Source organism: Melanotaenia boesemani, chromosome 1, assembly GCF_017639745.1.
Source record: "Melanotaenia boesemani isolate fMelBoe1 chromosome 1, fMelBoe1.pri, whole genome shotgun sequence".
Classification (NCBI taxonomy): Eukaryota; Metazoa; Chordata; class Actinopteri; order Atheriniformes; family Melanotaeniidae; genus Melanotaenia; species Melanotaenia boesemani.
In genome coordinates, this window is record NC_055682.1 from 22,590,227 (window position 1) to 22,606,761 (window position 16,535).

Sequence of the window (16,535 nt, forward strand, 5' to 3'; positions counted from 1 at the left end):
TCACGTGACAGGTATCACATGCTCCTCCGGTTTTTACGATCTGTTAACACGGAGGCTCAGTCATTCCCTGTGGCTGAAGCAAAAGGTACTGTTGACAGTCTGTTTTTAATTTAATCATTAATAAACATCGACGACATTGGTGATGGCAAATTACTTAGATTAATTTAAATGAATGGTTTGCTTGGCGAAAATGTGCTTCGTTATATTTTGCGTTCAGTAGGTGTATCGTTTGCAAGCTAGCTGATGTAGGATACAACAACAAAAGGTACGACTGCGTTGACAAAATGTTATTGTTTAGGAGTTTTTATTTTCATCAGCTAAGATAATCACGTTAAAAGGTAGGGGACTTTACCTGTATTTCCCGCAGAAAGCTGAGTGTATCTTGACAGATCATTAGTTAATGAAACTGCTGTCAACTGGATATCACCGACTCCTTCCCTTCTTCTTTATCCACACACAGTTTCTGTTGACTAAGCTCATCAGTGATTTATCGACAATCCATGGCTATAACTTCGATATAAGCCTGGAGGGATGAGATCCGTGGTTTTGCGTTATTACACAGAACAGTGTCACGTTTGTAAGAAAAGTTTAACCTCATTACACAAAAGACATGCTTGAATTATGGAGAAATACAGGACTTTTAAAGAAGAATGGTGTTTGGTAGTAAATGATAAGTCAAAAGTCACCATGATTTATTTTTTACTCAACGTGCACAGTTTACAGTCAAAGCACCTCTCTAACTATTAAATGCTTGTGGAGTCTTGTATTTTACTATGTTGTACCTTTTTACTTACTTAAACTTTACAAGCACTCCTTAATTTAATTTGTTTACCAGATTATATAAATGTCCTTTGAAGAATCTGTGAAAAGCAAAATTTCTTTTCCAACAGCAAATATGACCCTTTATATATATATATATATATATATATATATATATATATATATATATATATATATATATATATATCTTAGTTTGGTTGCACTTGGTAAGGTAGTATGATACCATGTTCTTCAGGTGTTATTTACCCATCCCAGTATGTCTAAATACAGGCTATATTTCATTACAGATTCATCACTAAATGGCATCACCACTGCTTGATTGTTCTTGAAAAACATCAGCTGCCTCCTGACTGGACTTTTATCTTCAGCTGCTGAGTTTCTTCTCCCATTCCCTTCCCTTCATTTGGAGGCTCACTTTCTCATGGCGATTAATACTGATATTGAAGACTGGGGAGGTATCAGCAGCAATGACTCTGGAGAAAGGGCGAGGCTCTTGCAGAGTCCCAGTGTGGATTCTGTCCGGCCCCTTGAGACGGATGGGAGGAGCCAAGGTGTCTCTTCCATTGGAGCGGTCTTCATCGTAGTGAATGCAGCACTGGGAGCAGGTCTGCTTAATTTTCCTGCAGCCTTCAACATGGCAGGAGGAATAACTGCAGGAGTGATGCTTCAGTTGGTGAGGAGATACTGTATCAGTGATTTAAGATGCCCCCTTCAACAAATCTCCCCCATTGCAGAAAACTATTTTTCAAGACTATAAACATGTGGTGCAGTCTTATTACGTTGAGCTGCATATTTATAATTCAAGTTCAAATTTGTTTCTATAGCATGTTTACAATGACCACAGTCACACAAAGTGCTGCACAGCACAACATTAAAACACAAATAGAATATAATACTAGTAATAAAAGTACTTGCTTTGAATGACCAACTCAACTAGGATTTAAAGCCAAAGTGCATGTTGAGCAAGACCTTAAAAGCAGAGATGGACTAAGCACTTTTAATATGTCATGGCAGCCAGTTGCACAATTTTGTCTCAGCACAGAGAAGTCTCTTTCACTTCTAGAGATACATCTGGTTTAGGGAACCTCCAGAAGCTACTGTGAGGAGAACCTCAGAGTTCAAACTGGAGCATGCTTGTTCAGAAGCTCGGACAAATATAAAGGAGCCAAGCCATTCGGTGCTTAATAAGCTAGTCATTTTAAACTAGACCCTAAAACGAAAGGGGAACCAGTGGAGCTCAGCAAAGACGGGAGGAATGTGGTCAAAAAGTCTCTTTCCAGTCAACATTCGGGCAGCTGCATTTTGAGCAAGCTGGATTCGGTAGAGAAATGATTAGCTAATACCATGATAATAATAATAATGTTCTCTTTAATAAGCTCAAAGTGGTAACAGATGGCTCCTGATATTCTCTGTTTTAGTTCATGCTGATCTTCATCATCAGTGGGCTTGTAATCCTGGGCTACTGCTCACAGGTATGTATTTATTCCTTATTGCAACACATTCTGCAGTCTTCCTTACTAATCACGTTTGTCTTTCCTCAGTAATTTTCTTTCATGTGTGGTAAAAAGTTAATAGCAGCATATACAATGCTGTCTCTGTGGTTGATTTGTCTGCAGAACTTTGCACACCAGCCGAGAATTTCAGTTCCTGAAAAATTTGGACAAATGTTCACGTGTTAAAACGAAAAGTGAAGACCAAGCGAATTATAGGTTTAGTCAGCTGAGTTCATATTTTAAAGATGGTTTCATGTGTGCTCTTATAAAGAAACATTCCCAGAAAAAAAGTTTGTATTTTCCCCTATAAGGTGAACTCTGATCCCAGTTAAAGTGGCCAGTGTGTTCAGCTGGTAAATGAAATAACTTGCCACCATATCAAATTCTCGGATGATACTGGCCTCCTGTCCTTCCTCCAGGGGGCTCAATCGAGTCATCGGTTTTAGGAAAAAAACCCTGACCCAGATGCCAGTATCATCCATAATAATGTGGAAGTTGTGGAAACTTAGAAGTACTTGGGAACATTATCTGACTCCAACCTCAGGTTAGATGAAAACACAGAGGTAATTGCTTAAAGGGGACGACAAAGGATCCACCTGATGAGGAAGCTTAGCTCTTTTAATGTTTCCAACAGACTTTTATGTAATTTTTATTATTCCTTTATTGACAGTCTTTTAACATTCTTTTATTTGTTGGCTTTTCTGATTGTCGGTGAAGGACAAGAACAGTCTCAGGAGAGTTGTCAACATCTGCTCCAACATCGTAGGAGTCCAGACGACTGATCTCAGCTCTCTCTGTAAAAATAATCGTCCAGGAGGCCAGACAGATTATGAGCCACTGTGACCACGTCCAAACCTCAAATTCTGTTTATTGCCCCGCCATAGGAAAACAGACAGATATTCAATGCAGTCTTTTATTCCTACTGCCATCGTGCTTCTTAACGCTGCTGATGGCAGGAAGTAGACATGGCCGGGCAGTGTATTTATTATTTTATTGATTATTTATTCTCAAAGGCGATCTGTGCGTTCGCTGCTTTTTGTCCACATTTCCATTGTGTGTTGTGTTTTTATGTCAGTTACCTGTGAAGGTGGACTGGACTCAAATAAATATTGTTTATGATATTAATGAATATTTTTAAATTGTCATTATGGTTTCTTCAGGTCAGCAATGAAGGCACATATCAGGAGGTTGTCCGAGCCACTTGTGGAAAAGTCACAGGAATCATATGTGAAGTAGCCATTGCCATCTACACCTTTGGCACCTGCATTGCTTTCTTTATTGTCATTGGAGATCAGCAAGATCGGTGTAAGTGGATTTAGTTGCAGTGACCCATTAGCCACACTGTTTCTGACTATTTCTGTGGAATAAGTTAGTCACACTTGATCATAATCTGCAATCTGTGTTTTTATTAACCTCCAACAGTTAGTTGCCGTTGCTCTTAGATTAGTTTTCTATCTGTCAAGACTTTGACTTTTTTATGTCCTACATTTAGCTGTTCGTATGTTTAGTGTAGCAGCAATATAGAGAAAGGCAGTTCTGTCATTGACAAGGGCAAAGAGTATCAGAGATGACTCCACTCAGCTTTTTTGCTCAGTAAATGTGTCTGTCATGTGATAGTTACGTGTCCTTGCTCTGAGATGCTGACCGAGTGGAATTCCTGAACTAGCCTGCTGGCAATCTTGTCTTTCCCTCTCAGTCTTTTGCAATTAGTTACGTATTTGTAACTTTATGATACAGTTTACAGAAGTTTAAATTTACTTCCTTGCAGTGTGTCTCCACCACACAGCATATTTAACTGCTCTACTCTCAAAGCATTCCTAATTCCTGCTTTGTGTTGCAGTGATCGCTGCAGTGGCTCATGACACAGACGGTACAGTCAGTGGTTACTGGTACACTGACCGAAAGTTTACCATCGTAGTTACTGCAGTCTTGGTCATTCTTCCTCTCTCCATCCCCAAAGAAATAGGTTTTCAGAAGTATGCCAGGTACGAAACTATTTCATCATTGATCTACAATCTCCTTTTACACTGAGATTTTTTTTTAAACTTTTACACCACATGATGAACATCTCATTTGGTGTTGTCCACTGTAGTGCCCTAAGTGTGATGGGAACCTGGTATGTCACCATTGTGATCATAGTAAAGTACATCTGGCCAGACAAAGACATGACTCCAGGCGATATTCCCACCAGGTAAGTCCCACAAATTCTTCACAACACTGTTGACTTGACAGCTAATCTTCCTGGGGTCCAGACTATAAACTATCAAAAACAAGCAATACAGTCTCAAGTAAAAAAAAAAAAGGCTGTTGTTGTCCAGCTCTTCTGTATCCAGCTTGCACTGCTTCTATTGCTTAACCATTGTTTTTATTACAGTTCTGCTTCCTGGACAGCAGTTTTCAATGCAATGCCCACCATATGCTTTGGTTTCCAGGTATCTTCTCATTCAATAGCATTTCACATCTTAAAATGATACACCTTTGTTATTTGGGTTTGATATGGATTAATCCTTCCTTCTCCCCTTTGATCTCTCTGCAGTGCCATGTCAGCTGTGTGCCAGTGTTCAACAGCATGAGCAGGAAAGAGATCAAACCATGGGGGCTTGTAGTGACCCTCAGCATGATAATCTGCCTTTTTGTTTACACGGGAACAGGTATGTCAGTGTGTCTATGTACTTTTATTACATACCTGTACACTCAATAACATACCAGTCAGTGATTCATTTATGCTTTACAGCACTAAATCAGTCAGAAATCAAACATTGTACAGAATTCGTGTTTTAGACGATATGGATCAGATTTTACATTATAGTGACATCAAAAGACACCTGTCGTGCAGGTGTGTCCTGTCAGATTGTTTGTAGCTAACCGTACACATCTGCTTTGTGTGACTTGTGTCTGATCAGGTGTGTGCGGCTTCCTGACTTTTGGCTCCAACGTGAGTCAAGATGTGTTGATGTCGTATCCTTCTAATGACATTGCTGTGGCCATCGCAAGGGCTTTCATTGTCATCTGCGTGGTCACGTCGTACCCCATCTTACACTTCTGTGGCAGGTGAGATACAGCAAAAACAAAACTTTCACATTAAATACTGGATTTGTAAAAGCCAGTGTTGATATTTAAGAGAAGACTGTCATGAATGTACGGTGACCACAGTTTTCACTTAGCTTATGTTCCCAGCAAACACGTCAAAGGTGTTTGAACTACCCTCTCATACTGAAATACATTGTTAAGAAACAAAATACTTAAATTTCTTCAAAATCCTCAAAGCATTACATTTGAACTTCAGTGCATTTTTGTATGTGCATAATATATCCTAGTTTGATCATGTCCCAGCTCAACAGTTACCACTGTTCCTTGGTTCACCTTGAGCAGAAGATGCCAGAAGGTGGAGTAATGTGCCAAGACTGGAGGCATTCAGGGGACGAGCCATCATATATCACTACAACCCATAATATGTTAAAATAAAGTGAATAGCAATGGCGAATAATGGACATATTTTTCTTTAATGCTGTAAAAACAAAGACATTGTAAATCTTTTAAATATCACAACCATACAGCTGAAACAAATTAACCAAGCAGTTTATATTAGTTAAAGTTACAGCTAAAGTTGGGAACCTTAGTTGTCAGTGCTTCTTTGTGGGCAAACTATGCACGGTGTTGGTTCTATGTTGACATGTTTTCATCACAGATTGTCACATTAATATCAGGGACTTTTAATGCTATTTGAATAGTTCTTGTTGTAGGCCATATATATCATAAAACATACATTTTAATAGAAAAACAAGGTTAAAATTGTAGATAAAAATACCTTTACTTAACATAAAGAAGCTTTTGGCACATTTCTCACTAGATATTTGACCTCTCCAATGAGCAGAATTGTTAAAGTCAGGACAGAGTATTTCTGAAATCCCCTCCCCCTCAGCCAGTCTTCATTGGAACAAATAACTATTCTCAAGTTTCTGTCTATGGGTTGAGGTTATTGAATAATGAAGTAGTTATTCTACCCACTGTTCTGCCAGTTCCTTTGGCAACAAAAAGCCCAGAACATGATACCTCCACCACCATGCCTGACACTACAGTGTTCTTGAAGTTTAATACTTCACCTGTTCTCTTTAAAACATAACATTTTCATCTCATTTGAATGAACAACTTTCTTCTAGAATCCTTTTTTTCATCAGTCAGTCAGACTTGAAGGTGTTGATATGGAGAAGGTGATAATGACTTAATGATGTAAAGCTGGCTGGATGGACAGTAATGGTAGTGTTCCACCAGCTTTTCATTCATGGCACACCTGTGAGTTGGTAGTTCATAGGTTGTTCCTAAAGTTTTGAGCCAAATATCCTTTCTTGGGTAAGGTTGGTATTTTTGGTATTCTACTAGATAACAGCAACATGTCTGAACTCACATGATTTAAAAAAGCTCCAACAGAAATGATTGACTTGTGTAAATCTACAAGCTAGTTTCTGAGATGTGGAACGAATTATTTAGACTTCCTACCTGGACTGTGTGTTGGTATAACAGCTGAGTGTTGCCAAAGTCATTTTAGAGACCTTGGTTTGTAGTTTCAAAACGTTTTTAAGGGTATATGGTACTTTGACATTATGTTGTTTCAGAAAGCCAAAAGCAAATTCAGTTTTCCTTGTTACTAAAGGGAGATGATATTCTGATGCATGAACCTACATCAGGTTTCTTCTATTACCCTGAGAATAGATATGAGAATCTCTTTCCAGAAAGAGACACATGAATTGTGTAAATCTGCTGAGTGGTTTAAACAGCCTCCTCATTTTATGATGCAGTTTATGAAGCATTTGCTCACTACTCTCTGATGTGATGATGTGTCTTTCCAGGGCCGTGATAGAGGGACTTTGGCTGCGTTTCCAAGGTGAACAAGTGGAGGTGTGTGTACGTCGAGAGCAAAGGAGGAGGATCCTGCAGACACTTGTGTGGTTTGTCGTCACCCTCATCCTTGCCCTCTTCATCCCAGACATCGGCCGTGTGATCTCGCTGATTGGAGGATTGGCAGCCTGTTTCATTTTTGTGTTTCCAGGTAACACTGTGCATCATGTGCACTGTTTTTAACTTGTGTGTAATTTTGATGCCCTACTGTAATGGTTGTCCCTTTTTTTTAACTTCGCAGGTTTGTGTTTGATGCAAGCCAAACTGTCAGAGACAGACATTCGATCTGCAAGGTGAGATGATGCTCTACCCTGTCAATTATTTCTTTAATCATTTAATTCTTGTTTTTGGCCGGCACCAATGTTGACATGCAACCGTATCAGGAATTGCTTCCTTCTCACCTAAACAAACAGCATGTAAAGAATATGATTCATTACATGTGCTTAAAAGAAATTGAAAAAAATATGAGTAAGAGCCATTTTAAAAACATTGAATAGAATAATTTCTTGCTCATAATTTTCTTTCACCTTCGTCATCTCTCTTACAGCTGGCATGGATTGGTTTGCTTCGGTGTTGCCATGGTTACACTTGGAAGCTTCATTTTTGGCCTCACCACAACAAACTCCATCTATCGAGATGTTGTCAACTAAAAGGAACGTTGTTTTCTGATTCAGCGCTGTCCTCCATAATGAAAACAGGGTGGAGTACTCACTCCTGAGCTGCTGTTCTGGGCTGCTGGATGATGTGAAGCATCTCATGATGCTCATTCAGAGAAGAGAAAAAAAAACCCCAAAAAACAAGATTGTTTGTCACATCATCTGATCCATGCTGAAATTTACAATCTACCTAATTTGGGTTAATCAGGAAGTGACCACAAGAACCCAAGTGACACTTTCACTTTTATTTCCTGTGAAGTTTAAATAGCATGTTTTTATGTTGTTGACGGTCATCATTCCAGAGGGAAACGGCAGGATTCTCCCACCTGGACTCTGAGTGAGCGACGCATTCCTGTCCTGTTTACAAGAGCTGAAGGACTTTGTATAGATAGGTCTTTTAATCAAATTGATTTTACTGATAAAATTGTACCAATTTGTGAATTTTAACTTGCATGTCAATGTTTATCATTGAAACTTGACACATTTTGGTTGCCATTATCTAATCCAAGTTCCAGCCTTTTGTAGACGCTGACGATAGTTTATCCTCGTGTGGAAAAAAACTGTATTGAGCAAAATGTTCAAACACTAGAACACAGCATGTTTAGCATATTTTGAGTGATGTAATTCTAGCTCTATGTAGTTCTGTCTGATATGGGAATTTCTACAAAATACCTCCTGTTTTCATCTGTGAAGTCTTTATTTATTTTATGGGTTTGTTGGCTTATGGGTTATATATATTTTAGCAACAGTGGTAAATAATTTGGCTTTGAATTTATTTATACAAATCTAAACTCGTGAAAGCTGATGATTAAAAGGATTAACTTCCAATAAGGCTGGAAGTTCAGGAGACCAGCAGCTCCTCCACATTCACAATATGAAACCCCAACTTCTTTCCAGAGTCCTGGTTCCTTACTGAAGTAGTTGGAAGTTCTCATAAGAACCAATGTAACCTATACAGAATTTAGCTTTGTTACAGGAAACTACTTGTGCATTGGGTAGAGACAGTCGGAAACTGCCGACTTCACAAGGACTAAGAAAATACATATTGTTTTTATATGTATTTTACTTAAAAACCAAATCATGGTCTCTTTTTCATGCCTTGGTATCCAAGACTTCAACTGCTTAACACTAAGATGTAGAGCACAGTTGTTTAGTTTTACTGGGACTCAGTTTTTTCCACAGCTTCTCCACCAAAGCCGCAGAATGCAATTAAATTTCATGTTTCGAATAATTAAAATCATAAAGGTTTAAATGTCAGGATAATCTGGACTTTAGTTATTGCTGTTATTTTTCATCTGTTCCAAAATGTTACGTCATCAACTTTCTAGGATGTTTAATCATTTGAATGAGAGACAAAACGTTACGATCAAGTTTTTCCTGTTTTCTGGAAGTGATTTATTTTTTTTTTAATTGCGTAAACCCAACGGATGCTGAGAACAAAACAGACGCTCCGAGGAGATCGGGCCTTTGTTGTTGCTGGTCCCAGATTGTGGAAGGACTTGCCTCTTCAGGCCTCCTCCTTGCCGGTTTCAAAATCTCTTCTTAAAACCCACCAGTTCTCTGTGGCTTTTTGACACTCTTGGATGTTGACATTTTTTTTTATATTTTAACCGGTTTAATTATTTATTTGATTCTTAATGCTTTGATTTTATGCACTGTGCTTTTTTTGTAAAGCACTTTGGTCCACTTGTTTTAAAGTGCTTTTTAAATCAATTTTGATTGGAAGGGATGTAAGTCTTAAAGGGATTTTATTATTATGCTAAAAACAAAAATGTTGTATTAATCCGGCAGTTGAAGTAATGTTAAGGAAGGAAGAGATGCTGTTGTCAGAACAAGAAAATATGGGGCTGTAATGAGTGTTTGATTACAAATTGTTTTATAGTTTGGTACTTTTGTGGCCATTTTTTTTTTTTATTATTATTATTTTCATTTATTGCAGTTTTGGTGCTTTAGAGAGCTGCATTTATAATTTGTCAACATTTTTACAGTTTTCTGTTTGGAAAGATCAACACTAATCACAAATATAATCTGTCAGACGACTCTTGTTGCTGCTGTTCTTCTTTAGAAAGGACCTGAAAACATGCCGGTGGAGATGTTTTATGTAGGCACAGGCGATAATTCCAAGTAATGAACTGCAGCTACAGAATATGGAAACAATATTTCACAAGTTCAACAAAATATTTAATAAGAAAAACAAAATTAAGTGGAATTGATGTTTTGATCCAGATGGCTCAGCATCATCACATAAACATTTACAGAAACCAGCTTTGATAAGGCAATAAAAAGCAGAACATTCAGCTTTGGATCAGTACCGTGGAAATTAGGAATTGCAAAGACTATTTAAAGCCCAGTTTAGTTTATCGACACGTAGGCAGTATTTCTACTCTGGTTTTGAATTTGTTTCGGGTGAGTTGAGAGTATGGGTGAACAATGCAGGACTGACAGTGGACTAAGCTAAACGTTTTACTAGTAACATGTTAGTGTCAGTCTACAGAAACATAAAACTGTGTCACAAAAGACAAATATTTATAACTTGGTATCAAATACCATCTTTATTACATTTATGCAGTAAATCTGAGCAGTCAGATAGTCCCTTCTCCTGTTTCCACTAGGTTTGTTCATATTTAGGCTCAATTCCCTTTTAGTCTCATTTTGAGGCTCATGTACTTTTTCACCTCCATTATTTGAATGGTACAGTTTGCAGATTACTTAAAAAGTTGGAGATAGATCTGAATGACAATTTCAGAAGACAAGTCATGAAGTGGCAGTTTTTGTTTTTGCCCCCCCCCCCCTCTTTAAAACCAATCTTAGTGGAGGTATGCAGTCTTGTACTGCTCTTTAAAAAAATATTAAGTTAAATAAGGTGATCTCTGCTTCTTTGCTGAGGTTTCGACAGTCATGTTTTATGAGTGTGAAAACAGAGTTTTATCCTACAATGTTCACCCAATTAAATCTGTAGAGCATTAACCAAATATGTCAATGCCCCACAAAAAGTTAAATCAGAGTTGGAAATACTACAAGAAGGTTATGAAGGAAACAAAAACGCCTGAGCAGACCATCATCTGTCTAAATGGATCTTCCCTGAGAAAAATGTGCAGTCCAACCAGTGAACACAAAGTAAAGTCTCCAGCACATTTCAGTAGATGTCATTTGTTATGAAGGACTGGAACATTTGGAAAGCTGGACCTGGAGCCCACTGAGGAACCATGTGACCTGCACCCTGAAACACAGATGAAAGCAATACTTCATGTTAATGACATCACATCCCCTTTTTAAATGACAACCCCGCCGACACATTACTGCCTACCTTAACTGTCAGGAAAGTGATGTTTCCAAACTGCTGATAGAAACCAGCAATTTGATCATTGTGAATCCAATGCTGGTACTTGCTGGTTGCCTAGAAACATTTTGGTACAATTAAGTGGCATATATTGTAGCTGTGGAGAGATTACCGTCACAAAATAATGATATGCATGTGAACATTTTTTAGCTTTACAGCAAAACTTTGTTGTAAGTCAGTTTTATTAACATAATGTCAAAGAATTCAGAAAGATAATTCACTGCAATGCAAATATTTCAAACTAATATGAGGCTCAATGTTACCAACATATCTTTCAGTTCCCCAAATCATGGTTCTCAAACATCTTTTGCAAACTACTAGTAATTGCATTTTTTAATTCAGAAAGTGATCCAGGAGCATAAAAAAAGATCAGGGTTAACCTGCAAAACTGCTCTCAATGTGTAAAACCCCCTTTTTTTTTAAAAAAAGGACAATACTTGGAAAAAAAAGTAGTCAGTCAAGATTTTCAAACACTGCCAAATAAATGAAGAATCAAAAGATATTTTCCTAAAAATAAAAAATAAATAAAATTAAGTGTTATAGTTTTGAGACAGGAAGGATAAATGTTCAGAGCACAGGCAACTAAAAACATTACTAGGAACAGTTCAGGAGGAACCCACGCTGCATCCCTTCACTGTGACTGCCATGCAGAGACATCAGGGTACATTTTCTTGTGGACATGTTTCTGTACATGTTAAGTCCACTTGACAGAAGCCGAACTGTATCTCAGCTGGCAGGTCTACTTATTGACTCAAGTTTAACTGTCTGCATGAACCATCTGCAGATCATAGCAGTCTGCATGACAGCGCCAGTCTTACATTTCCAAAGCAAGACAAAGAGAATGAAGTCGGAAAATAACCATCCACAAAGGATTTTGCATGGCTGGAAATGAGTCTTACAGACATTTGTGTCAAATTACAATTAAAACCCTGTTTATGTTTTTACTAGAAAGATTAAAACATGAATATTTACCAACTCTCACCATGACACAAGAGGAGTATCACAGATGGTTTGGGGGTGTTTGCTGCAGGCAAAGTTTGTGGTCTTAAAAATCAAAAGGCACACTCAGCCATGGATTTCATTCCATCTTGCTTAATGAAGGTCTATTAATTTAAGTTTTTAATATGATTTTAAAGGATAATACCTCACCCCTTTTGTGTATCTTATGCTTTTTTATGCTTTGCTGTTGGAACCTTGAACACTTTAAACTTCTATGTTTTCTCAGCATGTTGTGTCACTGTGTGAATGTGTGTTTCATGTTGCTTCTGTCCTGTGACCAGAGTGTCAAACTGTAGGTTTTATCTCACTGACTGCAAGACAAATCTCCCTATGGGTACAAACCAAGCTATCTGAACCTGGATCCTGCTATAACTCTGATTTGCCACGTTTTCCTATGAGACAATGACCGTCAGCACAAATCTGTAGGACTATCACAAACTTACACAGAGAAGAAAGAGAAGGATGATGTATCATCATTCATATCTGAAGTCAGAGTTTGTAGAAGAGTCTAAGAGTCAGACGTCACCTGTCTGTAATACTGAACTTTATGTTGACTGACAGAGTTTCATTGAGAATTTGTTTTCACATTTCCTGGCAATACTGAATGATCCATAACTTACCGAAGCTGTGCTGTACAAACTGAAAATGCTGTTATGTATTTGTATCTTTGGAGGGTGCTGAAGCTAATGTTTCCAGATTTAACTCTACCTTTATGCCGAGGTCCTCCACAAACCACTGATCTCCCAGGAAGTTGCAGGCCATGTCAGTGTCTCCGTTGTAGACGAGCGCCCGAAGGCCCACAGAGAGCAGCTTTAGATATACATCCTTCATTGTTAAGTACACAACGTCATAGTGCTCTCCAACATCATCACTGCAACAGAGATACTATCATTAACATCAGGGTTGGCAACCAAGCATCACTTGCTCTTTAAATAAAGGTACACTGTAAACAGAAAAACGCCACAGACGGCTTAACAGATTTATAGATAGTTGAAAGGCAGTTTTTAGGAATCAAATGCTACTTTAGGAATATTTAGATACTGAAGATGGTTTAAATAAAGAAAAGTTTTAAGTTGGTGTTTTATGTTCTGTTTAAAAAAAGTGTTTTGACATTAAAGTCACAACTACCTTTAAATAATATTTTAACAATATTCAGGCCAACAGCCACCGAGAGGAAAATGGATGGGTATAAAATATTCCACATATTCATCTAATGGTGCTCATTATTTACTATGATATACCTGCAGATGTCCCAGGATGGCAGTGTGTCAGGTATGTGTAAAGCTTTCCTCACATCACCTCTGTTCAGCCAGTTTGTCTGAGCTGTGCTGTTGATGCAGGGAGGGACTTCACCCAGAGACATGGAGGGAGTCACGCCACCTGAAAACTACATTTAAAGAAGTTTTGCTTCAACAAACCAACACAATAAGAAGAATTCAAAACAAATGGACAAGTAGAACATGTTTAGACCACCTTGTAGGAGTGCAGGTCTTTCCTGTAGTTTGTAAACAGATGACTCATGGCCCTCTCATATCCTTTACTGGATGTTCTGCGGCCTTCACAATCCAAGTATAGAGCGTATTCATTAAGTCCGCTTTCATAAACAATGTTAAAGGCCACATTTACCTGAAAGGGGAAAAAAGGAAGAGAAATTTTAACGAGTCATTCCAGTAGAACCAGAAAGTCCCAGATGCTAACTGATAAATGAATACATACCAGCGTTCGACAAGTCTCAGAACTGGAGTTGTAAAAGTTACAGTTTTCCTCCTTACAGCAATTTATGTTCAGATCACGCCACAAACTGCACATAAAACAGACCAAAAATTTCTGCATCGGCAATGTGCAGCTTATGGAGCAATAAAGTGAAACGGCAACAGCTGTCAGCTACATTATTAAAAACACTCGAAAACAAGAGCTGCTCACAACCAGCACCGTAAAAACATTTACAATTAAGACATTTTAATAATCTGTAGCTCCCACAAACCAATCTATGAATGTGCAAACTACAGTAGACACTGTTTAGATACAGACATGTTCTGTCACATAATGGAATCATGTTTTTTAGATAAAAGAATGTACACCAAACTATTTGTGCATACTGTCAACAGGTAAACACACTGCTAATGCCCATACACATTTTTTTACCCATTTCAATAAAAATACTGAGATACTTACTCTTCTCCAAAGAGGCCGTGGTAATATCCAAAGTAGATCAAAGACTGGTCGTTGAGAGCAAAGCTGCTGAGGCCATTCCCCACCGCAAAGCCCTACATAGATGTAAACATCCCAAAAAATAAAAGCAGAGTTGTTTTGAAAGATGGACAAAAGCATTTCCAATACTGTGTAAATGAGAGTGAAGCAAAGTTTTTGCACTAAAACACCTTACCTTAAAGTTGATTTTGGCTGGTCCTGTGACCACACGCAGGCTGAGTGTGGGTGCATAAATCCCACCATAACTCTCTCCGAAGATGAAGAACTCATTCTGAGTGAAGTTTGGGAACTTGGCAAAGAAACTATGTAGAGCGTTGTAATTATCATCAGCCACCTAAGACAAGAACACGTAATGTATATTATAGAGTCCCAAGTTGCCTCCAAGCTTTTTTTTTTTTTTTAAGCAAATCTTATCGCTTTCATACAAAAAACTAAACTTACCTGGTCATCATTAGTTTTATAAGACTGGCTATCAGAGTAGGAATATCCCACTCCTGCAGGAGACTCAAGATAAAGTACATTGGCAATCTTGTTCCAGCTAAATTTGTTCTCGTAGAGAGTGAACCCATCATTGTTTACCTGAAAAGCAAAATCAAATGAAACAGAAAGTCTCTCTACATCAGTGCACAGGTGAGGATACACAGAGTGAATGTGCTCACATGAAATGGTCCATTCTCAGACAAGAACCCATCCAGAGAGCTGCAGCCTGGGCCTCCATTCAACCAGAGCACCAATGGGTCTGTGGCTGGGTCCCTCTGAGAAGTCACAAACCTGAAGAGACCTGGGATTAGTCATTTACTTAAAAGTCATTGTCCTGCATTTACACCGAATACACAATTTCCATTATTAATTTATGACTCCCCCCTCTCAAAAACAACCAACCAAACAAACAGGAACAAGCCTTATTTAAAATGAGGCATGGTACTCCAACCAGGGTCAAAGATCTCTGATACAGCTTGGTCACTGTGTTTCATTAACACAATTAACGCAGTCACAAAGCCACAATCAGTGAGACCAGTGAATCTTTAACTGATCTTGAGGAACGCTCTTGTGATGGCTCGCATTTTTATATCCAGTCCTTTCAAACTTCAGATATTTTAGGTGGGTTTATTAGCTAATTCTATGAAACAAAAAAAATATATACACCACAAATATCCAATCCACTGCAACAATATTAACTAAAACTTTGCATCTTTGAGTGAAGTAACATTTTTCTGTCTCCCACCAGACTGAGAACCCAACCAGAACCCACAACCAATCGTGACCAGTTACTTCTTACCAGTAATGGAAAAATTTCCCTGGCCCTGCCTGGAGGTATCCAGACCATTGACGGTAGTTCGGTTTGAACGTGGCCCCTGGAAGGAAAGTCACCTCATCCGGGGCGTACTGAGCCCGCGAGCCGAGCTGAAACAACGTCAGCAAACACAACAGAAAAGCACAAGCGTACATCTCACTGTGTTGACTAAACAGACTAGAATTCTCCAAGCAAACAACAGCTCTATGAGACTTCCTCCACTACAGCTCTGTCAACCACTCATCATATGACTGCTTCGCTGGGCCACGTGACTGCGCCTAGCAAACCCTGCATTTTTTTTAAAAATTAAACTAAAGCGTCTCCTCATGAAAGTAGCATTTTTAGATTTCCTCATGAAATCTGAAAACACGAGAACCTACACAAAAAGCCATTTTTTTTATTCATAAATGAATGAATGTATATCATCCTATCTATCGCCATGCTAGTTTGGTAAGATCTACCACACTAGCTTTTATTTAATTTAAGACTGTAATTTACCTTTCTCCCACGCGACTTCTGGACAATCTGTCTTTTCTTTAAAACCCAAAACACAGTGGAAAGCACTAACACATGTTATGAAGAGCTGCAGATCAATAAACAGTCTCAAATCTCAACTTATTTATTTATTTAAACCACTCACATCTGCAACCACTGACTCAAGTCACTTGGAATTTGAGCTTGTTTTCGTCATGACAAAATACATTTGTATGGTTTCATTGTGCCCTGCCAGGTACAGCGGATATAATAACATTTACTTCCAAACTGTTTACACTAAATGAACAGGATGAAAAAGTGATAAAAAAAAACACTAGATTTGATGAATGTGCAAAGTACAATCGCAAAGAAACGCTGAAATAACTTTTGAT

At 38.3% G+C, this 16,535-nt stretch overlaps 2 protein-coding genes across 2 annotated transcripts; one reads left to right on the forward strand and one right to left on the reverse strand.

The window, feature by feature from the left end:
• The first annotated feature begins 19 nt into the window (after positions 1-19).
• Positions 20-9,635, forward strand: slc38a7 (solute carrier family 38 member 7). Its single transcript, XM_042007154.1, has 12 exons — positions 20-85; positions 1,068-1,453; positions 2,199-2,252; positions 3,434-3,578; positions 4,114-4,258; positions 4,366-4,464; positions 4,648-4,705; positions 4,810-4,924; positions 5,177-5,324; positions 7,121-7,320; positions 7,411-7,462; positions 7,717-9,635. Exons 2-12 carry the CDS (start codon positions 1,202-1,204, stop codon positions 7,817-7,819), a joined length of 1,371 nt encoding a protein of 456 aa, XP_041863088.1. The 5' UTR covers positions 20-85; positions 1,068-1,201; the 3' UTR covers positions 7,820-9,635.
• Positions 9,636-9,993: 358 nt separating this feature from the next.
• si:ch211-122f10.4 (cathepsin A-like) lies at positions 9,994-15,926 on the reverse strand. The gene is made up of 11 exons (XM_042007042.1): positions 15,655-15,926; positions 15,035-15,146; positions 14,817-14,954; positions 14,551-14,709; positions 14,340-14,431; positions 13,881-13,965; positions 13,638-13,790; positions 13,406-13,551; positions 12,873-13,035; positions 11,133-11,222; positions 9,994-11,045 (listed from the first exon to the last, which is right to left on the reverse strand). Exons 1-11 carry the CDS (start codon positions 15,822-15,824, stop codon positions 10,962-10,964), a joined length of 1,392 nt encoding a protein of 463 aa, XP_041862976.1. The 5' UTR covers positions 15,825-15,926; the 3' UTR covers positions 9,994-10,961.
• Between the last annotated feature and the right edge of the window lie 609 nt (positions 15,927-16,535).

Coding starts and splice junctions, on each gene's coding strand:
- slc38a7 (XM_042007154.1), top strand. CDS start 1,202: ATGGCGATTAATACTGATATTGAAGACTGGGGAGGTATCAGCAGCAAT. Junction 3,579..4,113: donor TGGAGATCAGCAAGATCGGT/GTAAGTGGATTT, acceptor TTTGTGTTGCAG/TGATCGCTGCAGTGGCTCAT. Junction 4,259..4,365: donor GGTTTTCAGAAGTATGCCAG/GTACGAAACTAT, acceptor TGTCCACTGTAG/TGCCCTAAGTGTGATGGGAA.
- si:ch211-122f10.4 (XM_042007042.1), bottom strand. CDS start 15,824: ATGTACGCTTGTGCTTTTCTGTTGTGTTTGCTGACGTTGTTTCAGCTC. Junction 13,552..13,637: donor AAGACCTGCACTCCTACAAG/GTGGTCTAAACA, acceptor CTTTAAATGTAG/TTTTCAGGTGGCGTGACTCC. Junction 13,036..13,405: donor CCATCCTGGGACATCTGCAG/GTATATCATAGT, acceptor TCTCTGTTGCAG/TGATGATGTTGGAGAGCACT.